The sequence below is a fragment of the Cheilinus undulatus genome, linkage group 5 (genome assembly GCF_018320785.1).
Source record: "Cheilinus undulatus linkage group 5, ASM1832078v1, whole genome shotgun sequence".
Lineage (NCBI taxonomy): Eukaryota > Metazoa > Chordata > Actinopteri > Labriformes > Labridae > Cheilinus > Cheilinus undulatus.
Window position 1 is genome coordinate 45,996,527 of NC_054869.1, and position 18,700 is coordinate 46,015,226.

An 18,700-nucleotide genomic window follows, 5' to 3' on the forward strand; every position below is an offset into this window, starting at 1 on the left:
TTAGAACATGATTTCATTAGTCAGCAGAAAAATTACTTTCTGCTGCTGTAAATCAGTGCAGGAGCTTTAAAAGCCTATTCATTTTTTTTACAAACTGCTTTGTTGAGTTTAACATTTTTTTTATGAGCAAAAAAAAAAACTAAGTTCAAGATTGATATGAATGAATTTCATTACTTCAGAATGATTTCGATAATTTATTCAGTATACTGAGGTCACCATCAGGCAGGAAGGAGGACTGACACAATCCCAGTCATGTTCTGTGTGTCTTTACATATTACCATGCAAAAATAATCTGTTAAAAACATAAAGTCCACATCTTTAGGATGGATGTAGTGAGTAAGCATGACCTAGGGCATTGGTTCTCAACCTGGGGTCTGGCCAAAGATCTTGGGGTGCACAAGGCTTTGTCTGCTCTGTGGCTGCCATGATTAGATGTGCAAATATTGACAAAAACCATGATATAGCAGTTATTAAGTAATACAAATATTTTTTTGATAAGAAAAGTATGCATAGGCCTTTTTATCAGTGAAACAATTAAAATCTATGTATATTTTTGGCGGCAGCGTGTCATTTTTTCTTCTCTTTTGGGCCCTTGGGGGGCTCCCCTTTCCTTAGGCACATGTAGGGGGGCTCCCCTTTTCTTAGGGGGCTCCAAGAAAAAATGGTTGGGAAACACTGGCCTATGGTACTGTGCAGTTGGGTAGTAAGGTTGCAAAGAAACCCTAGTTGTGCTGTGGATGTCCCAAGTGCCTGAAAACCACAGGTGGTCTCTATGTGTATGACCAGGGGTGTGAAGGCCCAGGGAAAAGGGACGCAGTTGAGCTTGGCCTTTGCTGCAGAGTAACACATGACATACGTCACCTTGACGCTTGCTGCCCCGCCCTTTCCAGGCGGCCCAGGCTGTGGCACATGCGACCCTCTGATGAATCCTTAGCACCTTATATGCATTAAACTTCTGCACATGATAGTGCTCGCTTTTAACTTATGCATATGCAGGCTGGCTGTCATGTGTCTTCTCATCAGTGTAGCATGTTGGCTGTGCAAGTCCAAAGACATGTGATTGCATGAGCTGGGGACCGAACCCCCATCCTACCAGTTAAGCAAAAACTGACTCTACAACCCCATGTCACTAAATAAATTGAAGACAGAGGTGGTGTTGGGGTGTTAATTTTTTTAAAGGCCAGTATTGACTTGAAAGCCTGTTTTAAATTGTAATTTTACAAAATTCAGCTTCTGAACCCTTTAACATCATGGGCTGAAATGCTCTGTCTGCACACTTGATCCTGGATTTGTAATTTCAAGGAAGTCACCGAATTATAGATGGCATTTCTACTAAAAGAAGCATAAAAAAATCAGGAGGTTTACACAGTTCATATTTTAGATCAATTTGAACTGAAACAATAAAACTGCTAAATTAAATGAAAACTCTCATTTCTGTTCAGATCCTGGGCTCATGTCAAGCTCCGGACCACCACTGAGTATGGTCTGGTATGCAGCATCAGAGCCCAGACCATTTCACAGGCTGTAAAACTCTACCTAAAACATGAACCACTTCGAAAAAAGCTGAAGCAAAAGCATGCTCATTAGAAGTCTTAGTGTCCTCACCAATTAAAGTTGTGTTTTCCAACATCTCCATTCATTGCAGTGAGTAGACCTTGATGCTGTTCTGAAATATCTAATGTTGTTTGACAGGACATGGAGTCATATAAATATAATTTTATCAAGGGAAACATGACATCCGCTGGTATTTCCAGACTGCTTGTGTTGCTGCCTAATGCCTTTCATTTCCAGTGAATGATGTAACTGCCTCTCTTGATCTCAGCCCCTACCATGAGTAAATGTTTCTGTAACCCACAGGAATGACTCTAGACAATGTAGAAAAGTGGGAAACAACTCTTTAAAAGGGAGCACTGTTCTTCCCCTTCCCTCAATACTGTACAAAAGGTAAAGGACCGCCCCCCCCCAAAACACAAAAAATAAGAAATGGTTTGACAGAAGTGCTAATTTTGTAAGATTTTTAAATTTGAGAAATGGCTGTAAACACCACTAATCACACAATCTTAAAAGCTTTAATTTTGGCCCAGCTGGTTAAAAAAGGGGGACATTGGCTGCTGGACTAGACTTAGGTTTCGGGTGGTTTTTCTGTTCCTGAATAATAAATTAAGTTCTAGCACATCCACTCTTGATGCTGTTCTGAAATATCAAATGATGTTTGACAGGACATGGTGTCATATAAATATAATTTATCAAGGGAAACTTGACATCCGCTGTTATTTCCAGACTGCTTGTGTTGCTGCCTAATGCCTTTCATTTCCAGTGAATGATGTAACTGCCTCTCTTGATCTCAGCCCCTACCATGAGTAAATGTTTCCGTAACCCGCAGGAATGACTCTAGACAATGTAGAAAAGTGGGAAACAACTCTTTAAAAGGGAGCACTGTTCTTCCCCTTCCCTCAATACTGTACAAAAGGTAAAGGACCCCCCCCCCCAAACACAAAAAATAAGAAATGGTTTGTCAAAAGTGCTAATTTTGTAAGATTTTTAAATTTGAGAAATGGCTGTAAACACCACTAATCGCACGATCTGAACAGCTTTAATTTTGGCCCAGCTGGTTAAAAAAGGGGGACCTTGGCTGCTGGACTAGACTTAGGTTTCGGGTGGTTTTTCTGTTCCTGAATAATAAATTAAGGTCTAGCACATCCTTGACCCTCACTTTAAATCTTAAGTTTACTCTCCTTGCTAAGGTTCTGTGATGAACCACATTGTGTTGATTTACAGAATGACATGACACAGCACAGTCCTCCTTTACTTACAAGACTTGGCAGAAGAGAGAGTTGGATGAACATCACATTAATCCGTTTGGGAGGGAAAACAAACACAACACAGGCTGTAGGGGTCAGGGAACATTCTTTGTTGGGCACGGGAAAAAGAAGAAAACTCACATGAGCTCGTAGTTTCTTCGAATGCTCTCTGGGATGTTGGGTTTTGTGACACGGACTGCCTGCAGATCAGCAAAAAAAGAAGAAAGAAAGAAACAAGCCGCTATAAATAAGGCAGATAAAGATTGTGGCAGAGTTTTCACCACCACAGGAGCTGTCAGAAGGGTAGAGGCAGGAGGAAGGAGTCCTGGCTCAAACACAGACAGTCCTGTTCAAAAACACTGTACTGCTACATTATTTGTTTCTCAAAAAGAAGCACTGTTGTTATTTTAGCCATCCCTAGAGACTTACAGGAAACACAAGGCCAAAGTATTAAAGCCAAATGGAGCATTGAAAATGAAGTACGTTTATGTGTGTAGATGTAGATAGGGTGGAAAGGCACTCAGACTCCTTTTAAATTTGGCTGTAATCTTAAAAAAACTCCCCTTGTGTGGTAATGATAAATGTTCCAGGAGATAAGTTTTATAGAGAATAATAATGTCAATATGCCAGCTGTAAAACTGACTATGTATTCAGTGTTTTAATGGGTGAAATACTGAAACTGAAATACCTTAATAAGGAATGCAGCCCAGGTTTGGCTTTTAATGTGCTTTATTGGTTTAAAAAGTATCTTTGGTATAAAACATCACAAAAAAGCTACCAATATCTAGTCATTCACATTTATCTAAATTCGTAAACTGTCTCTTACAGCACATTTAATTTTTCACAAGAATGCTATTTCTACAGAAATTGCACTGTGAATGCTGTGTGCTGCATAAGCTGGTAACATTGTAATTATACACATCACATACAAGTAAGTAATCTTTGAAAGATGTTGAATATGTTGTGCAAAAGCTGTTGCTAATCTGCTAAACTGCACCCAAAAATGGTTGAAAAATCTTAGAAATGTTTGAAGATGTAAAAACATGAGGGGAAACAACTTTTAATACTTTAAATGTGTAGTTTAACTGTATGTAGTGTGGACTACTATAGATACTTTTAACATGTTAATTTAACTCTATTGAGTTAAATGTACACTTTCAATTTTTGCTGTATTTTACTTTATTGTACAGGTGTGACTTCACCTAAACAACCTGGGTAAAGATCCATTCCCTTTTTCTTCTTACCAATAAGGAAAGGCGTTTTACTGTAAAACTTCTTGGTATTGACTCAGTACTTTAAGTAAATTTTAAATCTGATACTTTTACTTTCAACTGGGTTGGTTTAAAGATCAGTACTTTTACTGAAGTAAGTTTTAACCAAAGTAACGGTACTTTAATTGATTACAATACTTAGCTATTTTTTCCACCTCTGCCCTTTTGCCATTGTGGATTAATATCAGTTAACAGAAGTTTTCAGCTGTTAGTCTGTTCAGACCTGATGTGTCACAAGGGGAAACACTGACAAAAACTTGATTTAGAAAAATGCTTTTCAATGATTGGCTGCAGGAGTTCAAAAAGTCATGTAAAAATATTTTGCTTGGCTTGGATGAAGTCTCTAGTAGTAAAAATAAATCTCATGTCTCTGTGAGGCAACCAAACACTGACACAACTTCATTTACAAGCAAACTAGCTTGAGTGTGGGGTTTAGAGTGGACCTTCAACACTATAGACAGTTGGTGGAGTAATGAATTATCTTTTTGTTGGTTTATACTTTGGACTTCTTTTTGCTTCTTGAAAACTAACGTATAAAAGCAACATTTCACTTAAGGTTGAGATGTTAAACAGAATATCACAAAGGAGCTATTCAGTTCATTGCAAGTTGAGATCTGGGAGGGACCAACTTGAACTGGAGCAGTGAAATAATTATATCAAACCCACACATTTGGCGGTATATTGTCTTGGTGCTATATTAAATCAAATATGGGATTTCAATATTTCTAAAATCAATCAATTAATTATTTCTTATTTGATAAATTGCAAATTCATAATCCATGTTATATTGAGACACTTCCCAAAGGAGACAGGTCTAAACTGTTACCTTTATTAAGATTATTAATATTAACATAAATCCACAATGAACACAGTGAATCATCATATTTGTTTTTATTATATTTCCCACTGTGTTAACACAGCCCTGACAACACAACTTTGCCACCACTAGTTTAGGCCCAACTGAACCAGAGACTGACTGGATCTCAGGTTCTGAACTTGACTTACTTTATTACCACTGCAAGGGGTCTGGAGGTCTTACTGTACCTGTATGATGAGTCCAGGTGCCATGGCAGTTAGATCCTCCTGTAGGGTCAGCTTCAGGTTTTCATCGATTTGGTCTGTATGGGTAAGAAACAAGATTTTTTTTCATTTAATGATTTTGATGCAATTATTGTAGGGTCTTACATGACGTCTTCAGGTTTCTCTACAGTCAGTTTCTACGCCTTTTTTTCCTAAACCACCAGTACATTGATAGTTGCACCACATAATAACAGCTTTAAATGCAAGATGCCATCAGCAGTGGCAGACTGCAGTATTTACTTCTTAAGGGGTTGGTCTGTTGTGATCTTATAATGGTTGTAGAAACAGCAGAGCATTCAGCAGAGCTACTAGTATATCTTCTGAATTAGAAGAGGGGACCTACTAAGAAGTATTCCCCAAAGGTTTTCAAAATCTTTAATACTTTATATCTTTATGATCCCGCATGCATACAATACAACCACCTGATGTTTTTAATGTAAGGGGATCAGAGGAGAGGATGCTGTATTACACAAATACAATGTATGGACCTGGAGCCACAGCGCTCATTTTCCCACAAAACAATGTAGCCCAGAGTTTTTAATACTCAGTGCCCTCAGTGATCTGTTTCTTTAATGTCACTGTGATCAAAGCACTCTCAGATAAAAACCACTTTTAAAACAGAGCTGCACTCATGAATGTCACTTCCCCCTCACTGACCAATAAAAGATCAAAAAGGGGTGGGTCTTAATGTGCCAGCTTTCTTAACAAAGAATGGCTGAAGAGAACCTGATCCAACTCATCTTCTCAGGGGTTAGGGGAGGTTTTTTAGGTCTATAGCTGTTATTTTGCCAGGACAGGATTCCTTTCCTCTTCATTGTTTTTGTGTTTTCTTGATATTTTCTTGAAAAACAGAAAACCTGGTGCCTGCTGAGCTATTTAAAATTGATCTTATGAATACTACCATGGAAAGCAGAAGTAAACTTTTGTAACTTGGAAACAATAAGCTGGTGAGAAGTTGGTAGTTTTAGGGATCTTTTTTGTTGCCTTACTAACAAAATGTCAGTGCTGGGGTACTCAGATTGCTTTCAAAAAGTAAAGTTACCAGTAAAGTCTAGAATTCATTAATCCATTAGTTTGTTACTTACTTTCCTATGTCCCTTTTCTTTTGTAATGAACATATGGCATTTGCACTGACGCTCTCCTACTTGTTGGCATGCTGCGTACCTGAAGAAGATCAACTTATGGGGCTTTTTCATTACATTAAGCAGCTCGGCTCTGCTCGGTTTGACTGAGCACGGCAGCCCAGTGCAGCAAGGATTTGCTTTTTCACCACAACCGAGCTACAGGCTTGAAGGTTTGAGCTCTCATCGATCCCATATTTTTGGGTTGGGCCATGAGAACTGTCAGCTTTACTAGTGCCAGTTAACAAATTAATATGACTCATTAGTTGTTACATAGGAAAGACTGACTCTACCATGGGCTAAATGTTTTAAAGGCACCGTAATCCTGGTCCATCCTGATCTAACTTGTCAGTGTGAGAACTCAGGCCATGCATGACTTATTGGACCTTAGTATGAGCTCATAAATTAACGTTTCAGTCACACAGTGAATGCCGAGATTAAACCACTGCAGTCAGTCTGAGCAGAGGCCGGGAAAAAACATATCCTCCCCTGAAAATGAAAATATGTCATCATAGACTGCATTTACATTGACTTGAGTATCCCCGGTACTGTCAGGTTTTTTGAGTATCCCCGTTTGTCTTTGTGCATGTATACGTCTTCAGAAACCGGGATATTACCGTATCCCGGTTTTGCTACCTGGAGAACTCCAAAAGAAAACAGGATACTGTGCCATATAAACGCAGGATCCAGTTTTCTGGCTGCTCTAGACTAACTGCGCAGGCGCGACTTTGATTTAACTTCATTTAACTTCAGATAGTTAGTTAGTTGGTTTGTTGTCCCTTCTGGGAAATTCATTTTCACAGATTCTGTACATACAGGTGTGAGAACGCCTTACAAGAGGGAACTGTCACAAGACACACACACACACACACACCCACACACACACACCCACACAGAAAAAAAAAAAAAAATACCCATAACATTCACTTCCAGCAATGATTACAAATAAATGAGGACAGTCAGATACTGTAAATACTGCATCTGTGTGGCGGAGGAACAGCTGATTTGCTCTGCCCAGACAGAGTGACAGCTGAGTGGCTGTGTCTGCAGTGGATCTGTCTGTGAACTGACAGAAATTTTGTGTCAAACGCCCTCATATTTAGATAAAACGGGAACAAAATAGTTTAATTATCAGCCATGAATGAAACATGCGCATAGTTTACTGTGGTGACCGAAAATGTCAGCTCATGCCATGAGTTACAGGGAATTAGAGCTCTGTGAGATAAAGATGGAAAGATGGCACTCGGTAAGCATCCTGCACAGTTTGTCAACGCTTCCCAGTCCTGAACTTTAGAAACGATGACTCTTTCGGTGTACTTTTCAAAGTGAGAGCATAACCTTTTTCAGGGCCCACTTTGAGCTGCCTCGGTTTTAACAGACTTTTATTTTGAAGTCGTTTACAGGACAGTTATTTAGTGAAGTTAGTCAACTGCAAGTTGCTTCGCTCTTTCTTGGCGTCTCTGCCAAAATTTGGTGGTGTTTAATAATAATAATAATTCTAATCACCTAATAGTGAAATTAATTTGAAATATCAAACTATATGAAGCTTATTTGAGATCTCTCTTTCACTCCTTGCCATCCTCGTAGTCTCTTTTCTGCAGATGCTTTATTATCTGTAAGCAAACGTTCTTAATATAAACAAGATTACTTTTTTTCTCACGTTGTTGGAATGAGGTGGATACCATTTCTGCAGCGTGATGTTGACATTTAACTGTGTTAAACCCAAAATAACAGTGATCTAATTTTTCTCAAATTTCAAACTTACCTCATCTAGTGTTGTAAAATAACATCACAACTATCTGCGCAGATATGATTCAATGATCAGAAACCGGGATACTAGTTTTTCTCATTTATACAGGTATATGAATAACTGGGTTTCTCTGTGCACATGTAAACACAGTATCCAGAATATGATAAAAACTGGGATATAACTCACAACCGGGATACTCAAGTCCATGTAAACGCAGTCACTGAGGAGATATCAGAAGCAGAAGGGGGGAAATCCCTCCTGGCAAACTGCACCGCTTTGACCAGTGTTCATTTTGGCAGCTATTTCTAATTTTAGTTTTAGTCTTTCAATGAAATGCATTTTAGTTTAAGTCTTAATTTAGTAATTTCTACCTTTTTCAGTTTTAGTCTAGTTTTAGTTGACAAAAACTCAAAACATTTTAGTCTAGTTTTACTCCATAAAAAGTTCTCACGTGTTAGTCTTTACTTTTAGTCCAAGCATTTATTTTCTTGCCTAAATTTGGTACCAAATCATGGTAGTGTGCTCTCTGTACCCTGCCAAACCTGGGTCCCTGCTTTCTACAGCTGAGAGGCAAAAGAGCTACAGATGCATTGCATTTTGACAGATTTACCCACAATGGAGAAATATCACAGATTTTGAATGTCCGACGAAAACTAAATTACATTTTAGTCTAGTTTTTGTCAAACTAAGTTTTGTCAGTTTTAGTCATCACAAAACTATTTTGATTGTTTTAGTCTAGTTTTTGTCATGGAAAAAAAGGCTGTAGTAGAAGAGTTTTAGTCATCGAAATTAACACTGGCTTTGACCCTTTTGGGCCCTGCTCCAGAGCAGGACCATGTTTGGCGGGGCTCAGCACAGCCTGGCATGGCCAAACTGGTGACTGAAAAGCAAATCAGCACGGCTTGGTTTGGTTTGGCTTGGCCTGACATGGCCAAAAGTCAATAGTGGAAAAGCCCCACTCGTGCGTCAGTGGGCAAGTGTTTCTAGCTGTTTTTTAATCATTAGATGACAGAGAGAACTGCATTTACTTTGTGTTGTATTGTTTTCCTTGGAACAGCTTTACCCGAATGACTAATGTATTCCTCTACCCAGCAGTCATATTGTTAGCATACTAATGATATGTACAAGGTCTATAAACCAGACTGTGTAAAGTAGTGGAGTCAGCTTCTAAAGGCAGATCAACAGTCAGCTAAGTGCTGTCGTCTAGATAACATCATTGGCACTAAAGGTTTCTTAAATTTTCATAAGTACTGTAATGTGATACAGATCCCAGGATGTATGGCAGTAATGAAACCATTTACTTCTAAAGGCTGTAACCCTGTAACATAATGAGTCACATCCCAAATGCCTTATCATGATACTGGAGCTATGTTTGTCTAATGTGGATTATGTTTTTGGAGGTAGTAACATAAACAAGATAGAGCACACTTTAGCAAAATAAACACAAAGGGCACTTACACTTGATCGGTATGTACAAAAGTTACTGAGTGATACTGCACTGGCCACCCAATTAAAAAAAGCTATAAAACAGGATATTTTTGATCCCTAATATGTAGGCTGACTCCATGCTGTTAATGCAGATGTAGCATTAAAGATGCTTTAAGGAGATGTTTATGATGTGTAAGTTAGTTAACATCCATGCTGAAGCCATCTGACTCACCAAACAAGCCGATGTAGACCTCTTGCAGTGAGTGAACACTGCAGAACTGGTTGAGCTCATGGTGAACTTTGTTAAATATCAAAGCTTTGTCATAGTCTGCTGTGAAGTTCCTCACTATGTCATACACTGGAGAAAGACAAACAGAAAACACACATATTTGGCCACAAAAGAGCATCTCATGCGTCAGTTAGTGCTGCTTTATCATCAGATGTGGAAGAAAATGAACAGGGAGGTTCGGACAAACACACTGCTTGATGATTTTGGCCAGTGAGTTACCTGCTGTTGGAACGAGGTAGTTCACCACTTCTATGCGGTCGAAGTAGATCATCACTCCTCCACTGAAAGACAAACAACCACAAAAACAATGACTATGACAAAGAGGGGGTGGACTTTCAGTCTGTTAGGTGTTGGCGATTCAGAAGTTCTGATGAAATGTTGTGAAATACTTGAGCAGAACTGTTACTTGGAAGTGGGTGTAGCAGTGAAATAGTCTGAGACCACATCTGAAACCACTTAGGCGAGTAACGAAAGTAGACCTACCTTGTGCCGCATGGTACATTCTTCACCTCATCCGTCTGTAGTGTCGTCTGAGAGACAGAATCATATTCATGTTTAATTCCATTTTTCATTGACAGCAATACAGAAAACATGGCCCTGACATCATTATAACAACATTAGGCATACAGTGAAAGGATAGAGTAAGACAACAGAGAATTAATCAGTTCATTCATTATGTTTAAATCAGAGGACCTGAACCTGACTACAGTAGTAGGGGAGACCAGGTATGGTTGTAACACTTTTTGCTTCAGCATCTTTAACTCACTGAATTTTTGAGTTAGAATTCTCCAACTTTAATACAAAGTACCCACATTTGTTTACTACAAGTGGCACCAATTCAAATCTCTGCAAGAATATCACAGACCTCATGAGGTGATGTCAAATACATGGTGATCCTTTGTTACAACCTCCCCCACTACCGGGGTAGGTTGTAACACATGCTGGGGTAAGTTGTAACAGTTAGACAAAAAAGCAAAAACTGAGGCCACACTAGGGCTGGTTCTGGGCGTAGATGATATAGGCATTTGCCTAGGGCGCCACGCTGAGGGGGATGCTATTATGAGCCCAGAACATTTTGAATAGTTCCACCAGTGTAACAAATCATCAACTCCTGCATTCCTGTAACCTCTGTACCCCTCGTTTGTGAAACCATCCAGCCCAAATAAACTGGTTCAAAAAACCAAACGAGTCTCATTAGCAAGTGTCTTCAAGTGCTCTCACTGTAGGGGGGGTGAATTTTTTTGTACTACAATCATTTGAATTATATTTAGGATAAACCTCACTTTACGCTGATTGGCGCATCTCATTTGACTGACAGATAGTTTGACAGGCAGAGGCTCAATATGGAAGCCCCCACAGATTGGCTTCAAGAGCCGTTTGAGTCTGCCTATTGTAAGCAGACAGCTGACGTCACACAGGGTTTGTCCAATTCTTTCTGCAGTCTAGGGTCCAGCCTTGTCCCGCCGCTCTCTGTCTCTCTCTCCACAAACGCCCCCGGCCCACACACACTGGAAGCCCAGCAAAACATTGAGAGAAAACAAGTTTGCTTTGTCCTCGTTCACACTGCACTCAATGGGCAGGGCGTTGAGATAGAGCCCTGCGTTGGACAGCCAACACCCTACATGCCCATTCCTCCTGATTTAGTAATTTAGTGCAGTGATTTGCAGTATCTGCTTAGTGTTACATGGCAGATCCCATGTGCCTTCGTGACTGGTGACCTCGTCAGATGCTTTTTTTAAAAACATCTGCAGGCACACCTCTGTCAGTCTTTCTTTTCCATTACCTAGGCATTCTGTAACATTGTTAAAATCAAGAATGTGTTCTTAGTTGTATGTAAGGGGATGGTTGTAACACTTTTTAAAGATGTGTTACAACCCACCCCATCCCTGTCAGCCATTGTTTAGCTAGCTGTATTAGCATAGTAGTTTGACATTAGCAGGGGAAAAATGCATCACATTTTTCCTGAGAAACTACAATTTGTTCTAATATAAGTCACATGGTTTTATCTGCAATAGTATAAGTACTAAACAAAATATAGTCTTGGTCAAAAAATTTACTTTCTTACCTGAAAATCAGTTTTTTCTCTATAGAATCTGCATGCACCTGTTTCCAGCCTTGACAATCACCATGTGTAATCGGGGAGGAAGTGGGTAAATACTGAAATGATCATATGACTCCTATCTTATCCCTAATTGGTGGAATTGGTGGTGTTACAACTCTCCCCATCTTACAACCATACCCAGTCTACCCTACATACAGTTACAGAGGATGCTGGAAAGTATCACCTCATGTTATAAAACAACCCTAAGAACTTGATAAACAGACTGCTCAGCAAAAGTTATGTTAAACTTGGTGGCTATACCCACACGTAGAGTTTTCTCTTGGCATCTCTTGGCGTAGTGCCTGTTTTATTACCTTTTTCTGCATAGACAGCAGGGGTGAAAATCACTTGTGGCCCCAGGATACAACATTATCACAATACTTGGGTCACCATTCAATGTTATTGTGATTTAAACATTTTGCAATACAGTGAGTACTGCAACACCATATATTGCGATATACGCCATTTTTCAACCGTTTGGCTGATTAAGCATTAGTCTTGTCCTCAAGTTTGACGTATTTCTGTAGTATTTTATTTCCATGGAGCACGGCTACACTACTGCTGAACTTCTCATATTTACATTCAGTGAAGTGCCATGGGGTAGCTCAGACAGGAAGGCAACTGAAATGACAGCGGCCTCTAGTGGTGGGAAGTTCATTACAGTTTAAAAGAGCGTTGTTGACCGCGATTTCAAGCCTGTGTTTATAAAAAAATAAAATAAAATAAAATAAAAAAAGAGAGAAAAAAGATAGGTAATTAGTAGGGCTGTTAACATTAACGCGCTAACGCTTGTGATTAATCTTGAAACTTTGACGCGTTAAAAAAAATAATGCATTTTAATCATATGACTAAGTTTGAACACAACTTCCTCCCATGGTCCTCCAGCCCAGATATTTACGTGCCTGGGGGTGAAGAGGTGACAGGCAGGTCAAACACAGCCAGCAGTGATGAGTGAGAAGACCACCTTTGAGCAAAGCACATCCTTGCTAATGTTAGCAAAGACGCTGACAACAACATGGGATCAAGCCATGGTCATACCAATCTCTTCAGCTGCTTCAGGACAGATTTCTTCTTCAGCTGCTCAGATAAATTCTTAAAAGTGCTCCAAAACTTCTAAGTCCTGTTTGTTAACAATATTAATCCAGTATACATGTGTGGTGGAATCGGCAAAATTGCAGTTAATTAGCAAACTTGACAAGCTGAAAGATGGAAAATATGATGCTTTCAGGTAAAATCAGTAAATTAGACGACTGTATTCTATATGTTATGAGATGTTCAAATGCCACAAAAATGGGAAATTTAGTTTTTGATGAGAAACTTCAATGAATACAGTGTGAATATGTGTTTATATTTGAGGGATATACAATAGATGTCGCAGACTGAATCAGAGCTTTTCAACCCAAGCACTACTCAGCTAAGACCATCTGTAGTTTAAATGTTTGCCCTTATTTTGTCTTCCCACCAAACTATAGAAAGTATCGATAGTGGTATTGATAAGGCCTCAGATCAGCACTTTCAATGTGCTGTACATAGAATTAAAAGAATTAAAATAAAACTCTTGACAATAACAACCTTTAAAAATCCATAAACATAAAAATACACTTAAACTATAAAAAAAATGCTGTGATTAATCATGATTAATCACAGTATAGAGATGTGATTAACTTGATAAATTTTTAAATCAAGTTATAGCACTAGTAATTAGTTAAACAGACTCATTAATCTTGTGCCGGCTAATTTGAGAAACGAATTTAACCGTGCACCTCCCTTGATAGTCCTAAATAACACTAGAACCCGCACCCAACCGTGACCCCAAATACGAGGAAAGAACCAAACCGTTTCCCCTAACTGTTACACCCCCTGTACTGTTAATACTAATATAATGCTTAATTTAATGCAAGAGACTTTTACCCATTTCAACTTTTTCAAATAAGCTCTCAGATAGAAGTTTGGAGTCCTCCTAATTTCAGGGTGTTTGAATGACATATCAAAGTACTTACCTGAACAGACTTGTAGGTGGTGATGAATGGAAGCATAAGATGGAAACCAGGGCTGCTGGTGGAGGTCAGGAGGGCCCCTCCCCTGCACAAATTTGATCATTATATGTAAGGCTGGTTTTAGAACACATTCAAAGCATTAAGTGTATATTGATGAATGGTTAAATTGATAAAGTTTTTTGGTTTAAACTGAAATAATGAGGTTCAAAGAGGTCTTTGCTAGCAGGACTCAGATGCTTTAATCATAGTTTCTTAACTTCTGATAACATGACCAGACATCCTTTTTAGTCCCACATGCTCAGATAATACCTCTATAGGGGTAAAAGATAAAACATGTTCACAGACTAATATTTTTACTCGATTATTATTGCATCTTTACTAGCAGATTCTTACCAGTGAACTATAACACAGCCTTTTATTGGGACAGTTTTTAGTTTAAGAGCTTCATTGAAGCAGGTATGTATTCATGACTTAATCTTGTCGGTTGTAAAAACTGAGGTATTTACTGCGTGTCTCTGCGGGTGATTACACTAAAAAAACTTAGCACCTGAAACATTACAAACGCTCAGAACCACTACTGCAATCTTACACCCTGGTATTTATAGTGTTTAACACACAAGTTGCTTATGGAAAACACTTTTAAGGCAGATGCACTTTCTTTATAGCCTCCCATACTTATGCAATAAAGCACTTTAACAATTATGTCTCATGCACCAACATAAACACAACAGTGTGTTGCTTTCTTACCTGTAGTAAACTCCGGTGTGTCCTTCATCGATCTTGTGCACCGAGGCTAAGAGCGCTGCTCCTCCAAGAGCAGCTATTATTGAGAATATAGTTCCCCACTGTGCCATCCTGGCAGAGAAACAATGACACAACAGTAAGTAAATAAGGATCAGAATTTCTCTGTTTTTAAACAATATTCTGCTTCACTTACAGTCAGCTACTCTCAATTCCAATTGCTAATAAACGCTGTCTATCCATCAAGTCAGCATAATCAACACTTAGCCACCAGCTTGTGTACTTCTAGTCACAAGTTGTGGTTGGCTTCTTCCTCGCTGCTTTATCTCCTCTCAGCTCAGGCTTAACCAGGCATCAGCTGAGACTCTGTGACCTTGTTACACTTAAAGAGGATTTGGGCTACACTACAAACACTCTACTGGATGTGACAATATTTTCCAACACTACTTAATCTTACAGTACAGTCCACACCAGCATCTACAAAATGTCATATATATTCATTTTAACCAACTAAAGCTGTCAGTGTTGGTTTGAACGCTGCTCAGCTTTGGCTAGTGGGATTAAAAAACAATCAATTGACCCTGCAGACTGAACAATGATCTGCTCTAGCACTGTGTCCATTTTCTTTATTTTAAAAATAGTTCATAAATATTTTAAACTTGTTTTGGGTGTTATGTGACTTTTCTTTAAGTTAGGTCTAGTCTGCAGCTTTATATTTTGATACTGGTTGTGCTTTTTGGAAAGCAGTTTTTAATTTTAATGTAATTATACCAAGATTCAGGTAGATCAAGTCATCCATTTCATGTTATAAGTTATAAGAAAAATACAGGTATATTTGCATCACACAGTAACAGAAAAAAGGGAAGCACATGCTAAATGCAATAAGACACGGCTCATAACTACTAAAACAGTAATTATTGTACAAAGATGAATGTGATGGGAATTTGGCCTAGGCAATATCGACCAATATCTCCATACGTATAAGCTGAATGGCAAGTCATGATTTAAGTGTTGCACAATTTGGTTATAATTGTGAATGCAGTTATACTAGACAATATCGCTATTACTATATAATAAAATAATTCTATTATAAGTCTACTTGCTTGGTTATCAAGGAAATTGCAGAGAATAATAATAATTTGGAAGTGAATATTGATCAACTGGAAGCATGTAAATATGAAGTAGCATAAAAAACAAAGCCTTAAGTTTTTACAGGACTTCTTTCATAATAATTTAATATTTTTTTAAAAGAAGTACTTTCACGAAATGCAAGTGGCACTTCTGTAAACATAAAGGTCTGTCTGAAGGCATTTTTTTAAACATTTAAATTATCATTAATCTACACTCACTACCCTATCATGACAAAGAGAAACAGAATTTTATTTATTTATTTATTTATTTTTACAAATGTATAAAAACTAAAAACTGTAATATCACAATGACCCAAGTATTCAGGCCCTTTGCATCAAAACTTGAAATTTAGCTCAGGCTCCTCCCATTTCTCCCAATCTTTGCTGACATGTTTCTACACCTGTAGTAAATTAAACTGATGGAGGATTTGGAAAGGAACCATCCTAAGCTGTAAGGCCTTCTATACATGAGTGTGCCTTTCCAAATCAAACCAAGCCAATTTATTTAAGCACAGTTGGGAACAATCATAGTGAAGACACATCTCAGCAATGGTCCAGAGAAACGGGAGGAACCTAAGCTAAATTTCAAGTGTTTGTGCAAATGGTCTGGATACTCATGACAGTGCGATATTTCTGTTATATTTTTATTGTTAATAAATTTGACTGATAAATTCTACTGAGCGTAGATTAATGAGAAGCTGTAGCATCAGGCTGCAACATAGCAAAATTTTAAAAAGTAAAGGGAGTTTACTTTCTAAATGCACTATTCAAAGATACAATTTCTCAGTACCGAATAACAAAAAACCCCAAAACAGTCTTAGGCCGTTTCTACATAGGCCAAAGGGCTAGTTGTCACATATGCACTTGCTGAAATCCAGCTGCACAATTAAATGTCAACGTGTAAATGAAAAAAATGACAAAAATGTAAACAACCACTTTATATAAATGTATAAATAGATATGCTCATTATACATCATTAAATGAATAATAGATTATTTTGGATCATGTTGTGGTCAAAACGCATAATGATGTTTGTAGTTCTTAAATAATCTTTTCTCTTTGTATTTGGCCACTCATCTATTCATTTTTTATTAACTTCAGTATAAACTGTTTTTAAATAAATGGCATCCTACCTGTAAATGATGTCCTACCCTAAATTTTGTTTTAAAAAGCACAAACACATCTCAAAACTCCCCAGCCCTACAGGAATCATGGTCATTTTAGTAGACTGTATAAAACTTCTGTTAACGGAAACAACGCCAGTTTAATCAAAGTTTACACTTGATGTAGAAATGTTCACATATCTTAAACTTTGACGTAAACAGTGACGTTTTCACAGGCAATAATAACATGGTTGGACGTGCAGAATTGACGAGGAGATTCTAAAGCTTTGTATGCAGACAGAAGTCGCCAAACTAAGACTTTAACTGACGCAAAATATCCAAACATTAAAGCAAGGCTGGTAACTGAGCTGTGGAGCTAACTGCTGCTGCACAATTAAAGTGACGATGTTACAGCCACAAAGAAGCAGCTTTTCTGACAATAATAACTGATTTGAGGACATAATTGTTCGGCTATAGGAATCAACTAAGCAACACTTCACTGACAGCGCCAAGAATCAACACACGGCCAACTGAGTCTAACCTCTGCTAACGTCACAAGTTAGCATAACAATCTCAGCCCGTTTCATGTGATTGAGACCCGCTACATTCATTTTACACATACCCTGAGAATCCCTATGTATCTGTATGAATCTATGCAAAGACGTGTCTTTCTGCTAAGCAGGTCTTACCTGTAATTTCATCAGAAAGGACACCTACAACAAATAAAAAGCAGGCACTTAGGGCACCTGCTACCATGTTTCATTTCTTCTTCTTTGTACCAAACTTACTGACCGGTCTCTATGTTGTTGCATCAGCGCCTATCAGTGGGCGGTCAATTAACTGCAGCTTCCAGAGAATTTCCCACAGCGAGCCACTGCACTAGGTTATACAGTCATGGACGAAATTTTGATTTCAGAGGTGGGGGGGACACAACTGGTTTGAGTACGGGGGGTATGGTCAATAGACCTCATTTACATAAAATTATACCTAATTTTTGAGTAAAAATAAGCTATAATAAGCTATAATAAGATATAAAAATAAGATTATCATCACTCTAACATTTGTCACAATGATCAATCTCATGACTAACATATCTTTATTCTTTCAACCTCACCTGTGAGCCTCCTGTATCTCCTCCTCTACCTCCTCCAGTCTCTCCTCCTCTACCTCCTCCTGTATCTCCTCCTCTACTTCCTCCATCTCCTCCAGCCTCTCTTGCTCTACCTCCTCCTGTATCTTCTTCTGGATTTCTATTATCTGTCACCTGACAAAAAAATTTTGATGGATGACATATGAACAGTGGGACAATTTGGGATGCAACAATCATTGATTTTGATGGTATAGTCTGAAGAAAAAACTCAGTTTCTCAATTATTATGTCTAATTTATTCACAAACAATATGGATGTATAAAATCACATTTATAATCCAAGGTTTTATTTTATTTTTCCCACAAACTTTCATTGTTAGTGTTTTTAAACAGTGGCTGCCTTTCGAAACACAAATAATACATGAAAAAAAAAATTAAAATCTGTATCTCTTTGGCTTTAAATATACGCTTTTTTAAAATCTCTGTGTTGTTGAGGCTCTACAGTAATAATAATAATAATAATAATAATAATAATAATAATAATATTTTATTTGTCAGCTCTTTCAATAAAACTCAAAGACACTTTACAAGAATAAAACAATTACATAATATGAACATATAAATTGCAATACATAAGTTTATCATAAAGTTAAATAATAGAATATTAAAAAAGAAATCAAGTAATACTATTACTACTACTACTACTACTACTACTACTACTAATAGTAATAGGAGGGGAGAGAGCCTGAGTTTCTGATGGATGAGGGGAAGGAGTTTGTGGTGTAATGTGTTCCTCTGAG

General features: G+C 38.0%; 1 protein-coding gene across 2 annotated transcripts in view; it reads right to left on the minus strand.

Moving 5' to 3' along the window:
- Nucleotides 1-17,585, minus strand: part of erlin2 (ER lipid raft associated 2) — a 34,441-nt gene extending 16,856 nt beyond the window's left edge. For both annotated transcript variants that reach the window (XR_005991887.1, XM_041787097.1), the window contains exons 1-8: nucleotides 17,502-17,585; nucleotides 14,586-14,693; nucleotides 13,842-13,923; nucleotides 10,224-10,270; nucleotides 9,960-10,021; nucleotides 9,684-9,809; nucleotides 5,117-5,190; nucleotides 2,943-3,001 (exon numbers count right to left, since the gene is read on the minus strand). Coding sequence is in view for 1 of the 2 variants with exons in the window: in XM_041787097.1 (XP_041643031.1) it covers nucleotides 2,943-3,001; nucleotides 5,117-5,190; nucleotides 9,684-9,809; nucleotides 9,960-10,021; nucleotides 10,224-10,270; nucleotides 13,842-13,923; nucleotides 14,586-14,692 (557 nt within the window). In the remaining variant the exon portion in view is untranslated. The remainder of the gene's footprint in view (nucleotides 1-2,942; nucleotides 3,002-5,116; nucleotides 5,191-9,683; nucleotides 9,810-9,959; nucleotides 10,022-10,223; nucleotides 10,271-13,841; nucleotides 13,924-14,585; nucleotides 14,694-17,501) is intronic.
- Nucleotides 17,586-18,700: the final 1,115 nt, after the last annotated feature.